Consider the following 7,934-nt stretch of genomic DNA (forward strand, 5'->3'; position numbering starts at 1 on the left):
GTGAGTGGTTAGAGTGAGGTAGTGTTAGAGAGTGAGGTAGTGTTAGAGTGAGGTAGTGTTAGATTGAGGGAGTAGAGTAGAGTGAGGTAAGTAAGAGAGTGAGGTAGTGGTTAGAGTGAGGTAGAGTTAGAGTGAGGTAGAGTAGAGGAGTAGTGAGATGAGTGAGGTAGTGGTAGTGATAGAGTGAGGTAGAGGTAGAGTGAAGTAGTTGTAGAGTGAGGTAGAGGAGTAGTGAGGTATAGAGTGAGTAGGTAGGAGTGAGTAAGTGGTATGAGTGAGGTAGAGTGTAGAGTGACAGGTAGTAGTAGAGTGAGGTAGTGTTAGAGTGAGGTTCAGAGTAGGGTGAGGTAGTAGTTAGAGTGAGGTAGTGGTAGAGTGATGTAGAGGTAGAGTGAGGAGTAGTAGATGAAGGTAGTAGTGAGATGAGGTAGTGGTAGAGTGAGGTAGAGGTAGAGTGAGGTAGTGGTAGAGTGAGGTAAGTGGTAGAGTGAGGTAGAGGTAGAGTGAGGTAGTAGTAGAGTGAGGTGTGTAGTTAGGTGAGTAGAGGTAGAGTGAGGTAGTGTTAAGGAGAGGTAGTGTTAGAGTGAGGTAGTGGTAGAGGTGAGGTAGTGTTAGTGAGTAGTAGTAGGAGTGAGTAGAGGTAGAGTGAAGTAGTTGTTAGAGTGAGGTAGTGGTAGAGTGAATAGTGTAGAGTGAGGTAGTGTTAGAGAGAGGTAGTGGTAGAGTGAGGTAATGGTAGAGTTGAGGTAATGGTAGGTGAGGTAGGAGTAGAGTGAGTAGAGTTGAGGTAGTGTTAGAGTGAGGTAGTGGGTAGAGTGAGGTAGGTAGTGGTAGGTGAGTAGGGGTAGAGTGAGGTAGTATAGAGTGAGGTAGTGGTAGAGTGAGATGAGTGGTAGAGTGAGTAGTGGTAGAGTGAGGTAGTAGGTAGAGTGAGGTAAGTGGTAGAGTGAGTAGAGTGAGATTGGTAGAGTGAGGTAGTGTTAGAGAGAGTAGTGGTAGAGTGAGGATGGTAGAGTGAGGTAGTAGTAGAGTGAGGTAGAGTGAGGTAGTGTTAGAGTGAGGTAGTGGTAGAGTGAGGTAGTAGAGTGAGGTAGTGATAGAGTGAGGTAGTGATAGAGTAGGAGTGGTAGAGTGAGATAGTGGTAGAGTGGGTTGGTAGAGTGAGGTAGTGGTAGAGTGAGGTAGTGGTAGAGTGAGGTAGAGTGAGATAGTGGTAGAGTGAGGTAGTGTTAGAGAGAGGTAGTGGTAGAGTGATGGTAATGGTAGAGTAGGTAGTAGTAGAGTGAGGTAGAGTGAGTAGTGTTAGAGTGAGGTAGTGTAGAGTGAGGTGTGTTAGAGTGAGGTAGTGGTAGAGTGATAGGAAGTAGGTAGTGGGTAGAGTGAGGTAGTAGTTAGAGTGTAGGTGGTAGAGTGAGGTAGTGTAGAGTGAGGTAGTGTAGAGTGAGTAGGTAGTAGTAAGGTGAGTAGGTGAGTAGGTAGAGTGAGGGTAGTAGTAGAGTGAGTAAGTGAGTAGTGTTAGAGTGAGGGTAGGTAGAGGATGGTAGTGTTAGAGTGAGATAGTGATAGATGATAGGTAGTATTAGAGTGAGGTAGTGGTAGAGTGAGGTAGTGATAGAGTGAGGTAGTGATAGAGTGAGTTAGTGATAGAGTGAGGTAGTGGAGAGGAGGTATGTTAGAGTGAGGTGTGTAGAGTGAGGTAGTGATAGAGTGAGGTAGTGATTAGAGGAGTAGTGTCTAGAGTGAGGTAGTAGAGTGAGGGATTCATCTTATTGAAGCGAACAAAGAGATTGATGCTCCTCTGGCCATCAGTGCATATTTCTACACTATTTTGCATGACCTGATGTGTTGATGTATTGACCTGATGTGTTGATGTATTGACCTGATGTGTTGATGTATTGACCTGATGTGTTGATGTATTTGGGTGCGTGACTGAATTGCATGTCTGTAAATAGATTCCCAAATATATGATCAAAATGTTTACTTTCTGCCCCCCAAAAAATTAACATTCATTGTAAATGCATTTCAAAGACGTGTATACGTCATGGGCCCTTCAAACGGACGAGCTTTCCTTTCCTTCAACATTGTGCACAATAAATCCTTCTCTCTCTCTCTCTCTCTCTCTCTCTCTCTTTCTTCCTCAGAGTAGGGAGGTAGGCTAATTTGGCCTAACCAAATTTCGTAATTTGTTTAAAGAATTATTTTAGCATGCAAATTCATGTTAATAGATGTTTCCTTCCTCTGGGTCTGAGAGACTGGCTGGTCTGAAGAGAGGAGGGGCATAGAGAGCGTACTCTTATAAACCTTCAACTGCATATCGTTCCTCAATCCATAAACACCGTGATGCTAGTCTACTGATGTAAACAGGGGTACGCTTCATTAGGCTACTCGATATTGGCCGGAAATTAAACGTGTTGATGAAACGTTTCGGACGTTTGGTTCCATACTGAATTCGAACGCAAAATTGGGATTCAACAGCAAAGAAAAGGTTGGAGAAGTTTACATTTAAGGCGATTACAAGAAGAGGACGCATCGGATTCAGCAACAGCACAGAACTGTTTTTTATTTCAGTGTCCACTTCAGGATGTTATTAACTTCCTTCATCAGAGTGTCATCTTCTCTCCCCGCGTTCTAGAATAAGGAAGGACGTCTTGTTAATGTCTCTGTCTCTACCGTAGAGAGAGACTAAACCCAAGGAGGAAGAAACAGTGAAGCTTTTATTGCGCTCCGTCTTTCCCGCGTGCTGAAGTGAACCATGCAGCATCCCTTGGACTTGGGGGCTCACTATTATCCCCCGGAGGTTCACCCCGACCACCGCTCCCACTCACACCGCTACCGAAGCTTTATGATCGAGGAGATTCTCACCGACCACCCGGACCACAAGGTGTCTACCCCGGCAGGGGACCTGCTCAAGTTCGGAGTACAAGCTCTGCTCTCGGCGCGGCCATACCACAACCACCTGGGTAAACTGCGATGCTTTTCGTACTAGCTTGTTTTTAGAGGGGAGATGTAGTCTACTCAACTTTGTATTCAAAATGACTCAAATGATTATATTGCATTTTCTATTCGTTTTTGTTAGTCTTCTCTTGAGGACTGCTTTTGGTTTTCCCCTCAAACAACTCGTTCTGTCAGAAACCTAATTGTCCTAAATGGCGAGCGTAAAACATTGATTTAATAGATATTTGCATATGATTTACATTCGTTTCCTTGGTATTATTTTCTTATACAAAGTGCACAATCTGGATTATTTAAAAAATTAAATGTATGTAGAAACGCAGGCAATAGGGCAGGCCTACCAACGGGCTCCTTTGATGCTTCCCAAAGTAAGTCATCGACAGGAGTGCGTTATAGTGCGTGCCATAGCTCAATATTCAACATACTTTTGGGGGGGAAAAACAAGATTCCAATTCCATTGGACTTTTAACAAGGTTTCGATATATTGTCATATAAACTGTAGTCTATCGAAATATATAGACAAGTTTGAGTCATTTGTGAATATTTCCAGTCATGGAGCTAATGGTCACACTGGGTCGGCCAGACTTCAGAAAGAACGATGCGGGCCTTCTTATTCTGGACGCAGCCAGGAGTCTACAGAGTATTGGGCTCATGTCTTATGTACAATTACCATAGTATTATCATTTTGTTAAAGCTGTTTACATTGATTGACCATACGATTTGTAAAACGAGGCCTTGTTTATCGAATACCACTATGTTTTGCATATCAGTAGTCATGGGCCATATGAATTTGGCTCAGGGAAATTATATTGGGGGGGGGGGGGAACAACAGACATATTCAAACATTTCATGAAGTATATGCATAATAGGTTTGCTTATCAATATTTCTAAAATTTGTATTATTAGTTATTACATTTATACATTTCCTGACATCGACTGAATTTATAATTTCATTATTATTAATTCCACTCTAATAAACTATTATAAGCATGATAATAATGAAATAATTACAATTACGTTCAACAATTAAATAATTATTATTTGTAGTAGGTCTATGTCTCGTCTAATAGACCTACTAAAATCAACGATATGTACTGCTACTACTATTATACTGCTACTTAAATACTATCATAATAACTCATAAAATAATAATTGTTCTTATAATTATAGAATAAAAACGTTATTTATTTTAACCTATATTTTACTAGAAAACATGTTATCATCACGTAGAACCAATTAAGAAAATAGCCAAGTGTGTAGCCTATAGGCGTTGTTAAATGTATTATTTTCGTGTAGGAGTTCAATGGGGGATAATCCCATTTATATGTGAAATGGTTTGATTTACAGTTTTGAAGGCAGACCAATCGGGTATCCTGAAGTTCCCGATGTCACCACTCTCCTGCTCACTGGGATCACCGTTAGGCTCCGCTCTCCTATCCGGGGCTCCGGGACTCCACGGCGGCTCAGCTTCCCACCACCTCCCGTTGGACCTCCACCTCCGGAGCAAGCTGGAGCACGGCGGAGACGGCAACAGCAAGACCAAGAAAGGCCGCCGGAGCAGGACGGTCTTCACTGAGCTACAGCTAATGGGATTGGAGAAAAGATTTGAAAAACAGAAGTACCTTTCAACACCAGACAGGTATTTAAATCAATTAAACCATTAAATTAACCTTATTTATCCCCAGGGAGCTATTATTGCTGTGGGTAAAAGTGACTCGCAAATTAGTCAGACAACACAATAACATAGGCCTCCAATCAGTCATATCTCTCTATAAGACTGATGACACGAATGCAAGAAATTGACTCAAATGTAATATCTCTCTTAATTAACATGTTAGATATTGACTCAAATGTAATATCTCTCTAATAACATGTTAGATATTGACTCAAATGTAATATCTCTCTTAATTAACATGTTAGATATGACTCAAATGTAATATCTCTCTTAATTAACATGTTAGATATTGACTCAAATGTAAATATCTCTCTTAACATGTTAGATATGACTCAAATGTAATATCTCTCTTAATTAACATGTTAGATATTGACTCAAATGTAATATCTCTCTTTAACATGTTAGATATTGACTCAAAATGTAATATCTCTCTTAATTAACATGTTAGATATGAACTCAAATGTAATATCTCTCTTAATTAACATGTTAGATATTGACTCAAATGCTTTTTTAGTGCAAGATGTGAAATTGGATCGAAATGAAAGAACTTGTCAGTAATCGCCACTGTCCCCATACAGAATAGATCTGGCTGAGTCTCTGGATCTGAGTCAACTACAAGTCAAGACCTGGTACCAGAACAGACGAATGAAATGGAAGAAAATAGTAAGTTCTTATTTCTTATTATGAACAATATGACAAGGAGGCGAGTGGTTTTGATAAATAATGATATTCGTTTACTTGTCCATTAACTTGGTTTTATGGTAGGCCTAAACAGTTTAATTGTAGATTATTTTTTGTCGTTTTAAAACTTGAATTGTTTCCACTGTACAGGTTCTACAAGGAGGAGGACTGGAATCTCCAACCAAACCAAAAGGCCGTCCTAAGAAGAACTCCATCCCGTCGAGCGAGCAGCTTTCGGAGCAGGAGAGGTCTGGAGACGTCGACCGTCAGTCGGACGGTTCCACCTCGTCACATTCAGACACTAACCAAGAGGAATAATAACGTTGGTGCTCCGACTAACTGACAACTCTCTGAAGACGTTCACCAGACGTTCATACAGCCTCTGGGATGCGTAATGGTGGTCGACGGTTGAATCGAAGTGCCTTTGCCCTTGACTTCGATATTTTTGGCACTTACATAGAGAGACTGATGTTGGCCTCCCGTAGGAGAGGCGGAACTCTATTTTTTATTACTAGTATCGTTCTCCAGACACTTCCGCCTTGGGACGAGGTTACTTTTTGTATGTTATTGTCACATCTTCTTTTCGTAATCAATGTGTTGTCAATACCTATGCTTCCATCCGCGTCACGCCGAACTAACCGTTACGGAGCGGTAGCGGAGGCGGTAGCGGTAGCGGAGGGAGGGGAACACGTCGAGCAGTAGGTGCACTCTTTCATTGCCTCCATTCAAATGACCCACTTTACACATACTTCTTCTGTTCTGCCTTCGTTTTGCATATTTACATGTTTTATTAGGCTATGTTTTTATTATAAAGACATTGTTGGATGTAATTAAATATTTTTTCACTTACACTTAATCGTTCTTTTTTATTTATTTTTATATTGAAAGGAAATTAGACCAAATTTGCTATTTCCTGCAATCACATGAGAATGTTGATGTTGTTGGCAGCTGGGAGGTAATTTTACCCCCAAAGCATTTCCATTCACCTACACATACAGTTTATATTCCAGCGCTGTGATATAAATCGTTTACTTGTAACATATTATCAGTGCTACAATTTCTTGGTAGGTAGTTCTAACATTGCGCACAATTCTGCATGATATGGAGCTCTGGGTTGAGTTGAACGAAAACGAAATAGGACGACCAAAACGAAAGAGGAACGTTCAATAATATTACTTTACGGTAATTTGACACAAGTATAGTCTAACGCCATTACATGAGAGGCAGCTTCTCGGTTCTTCAATGTGAAGACTCAGAACTGCGACTGTCGGCCTAAAGGCAAATCCAATAGTCTGACAATTAGTGCCGCTACTCCAAATGCAAATGATACTGTCCTGTTGCAAATATTACAAACATAACTATTTAATCACACTTGTTTAATTAGGAAACAAATAACCCTTCTGGTTAAATTACATCTCAACTAAATGCTGGCCTTTAGACTCGGAGTGCGTTGTAATTCTCTTTCAACAATGGTGTTACCAACACACTTTTAAATGGGAATAGTTCAGTGTTATACGTGAAGAACGCTCTACAACATATGTAGAGGACACTATTCGACAACCGAATAGTATCCTCTCTCTCATATTCCCAATGGGCCCGATTCAGACTTAGGAAATGTATGCCTTTCCTACCCATTTCTCAGTAGTTGGTATTCAGACCTTATGAAGGTGTGTAATTGGCTTTGCAGGCGTGGTTCTCTTGCGTGGTTCTCTTGCTCACACTGAATACATTTAATTCAACCGCTGAAAACCCTGCCACTTGCTGGACCTATATAAATTTTCTTGTGGAGTTTTCATTCAATAGGGTTTTCCAGGACATTTATGAAAATCCATCCCTTTAAATTTGGTGTACCTTTACTTTGAATTTGCTCTACAGACTCACTAGAATATATGGAGAGAATGGTTCAGGATATTAGGGATCAATGACAGAAAGTCATGTAAATACATGCATATTCTTCTCCATCCAGCACCGGTTTGTAGATTTAAATATACCCTGATCTTGTATATGATGGGAGGTTAGGAATGTATTTATGAATAATAATAAAAACTAGTTTGGAGATCCTTATTAATGCATGAAATATATTGATGAATCAAAAATACCACTGGAAGGTGAGAAAAGTCTACAATAGGGGTTGACCAGTAGTCCTGTACATCTACCCTAATAATCCTCACTGGTCATGGAACTGTGATGCCAATAGTGCAGTCTATGGGAACCGTGCTCCAGGTTTAAACTGCTACGTATGGTCTGCTGTACCATAATGATTCAAATAGGCCACATGTACCAAATTATTGCACAAGTTGTAATACGTTAGCCTAAAATGATCCACTATTGAATTATTGTCGCCAGCTATTTATAAGGTACAATAGATCTAAAATATTTGTAATTAAAAATTTACAATTGCCTTCTCCAAACAAATTTCTCATTTACCTAGCTCTTATCAATAACTGTTATCAAGTTGTAAATTACAGTGCATGGAGAATGGTGTTATTTACAGTGCATGGAGAATGGTGTTATTTACAGGCATGGAGAACGGTGTTATTTACAGTGCATGGAGAATGTGTTATTACAGTGCATGGAGAATGTGTTATTTACAGTGCATGGAATATGGTGTTATTTACAGTGCATG

General features: G+C 40.2%; 1 protein-coding gene across 1 annotated transcript; it reads left to right on the forward strand.

The window, feature by feature from the left end:
- The first annotated feature begins 2,313 nt into the window (after positions 1-2,313).
- LOC112076972 (homeobox protein BarH-like 1) lies at positions 2,314-6,159 on the forward strand. Its single transcript, XM_024143593.2, has 4 exons — positions 2,314-2,960; positions 4,300-4,591; positions 5,206-5,290; positions 5,459-6,159. The coding sequence occupies exons 1-4, from the start codon at positions 2,753-2,755 to the stop codon at positions 5,624-5,626; spliced, it is 753 nt and encodes a 250-aa protein (XP_023999361.1). The 5' UTR covers positions 2,314-2,752; the 3' UTR covers positions 5,627-6,159.
- Positions 6,160-7,934: the final 1,775 nt, after the last annotated feature.

The sequence above is a fragment of the Salvelinus sp. IW2-2015 genome, unplaced genomic scaffold (assembly GCF_002910315.2).
Source record: "Salvelinus sp. IW2-2015 unplaced genomic scaffold, ASM291031v2 Un_scaffold4170, whole genome shotgun sequence".
Classification (NCBI taxonomy): Eukaryota; Metazoa; Chordata; class Actinopteri; order Salmoniformes; family Salmonidae; genus Salvelinus; species Salvelinus sp. IW2-2015.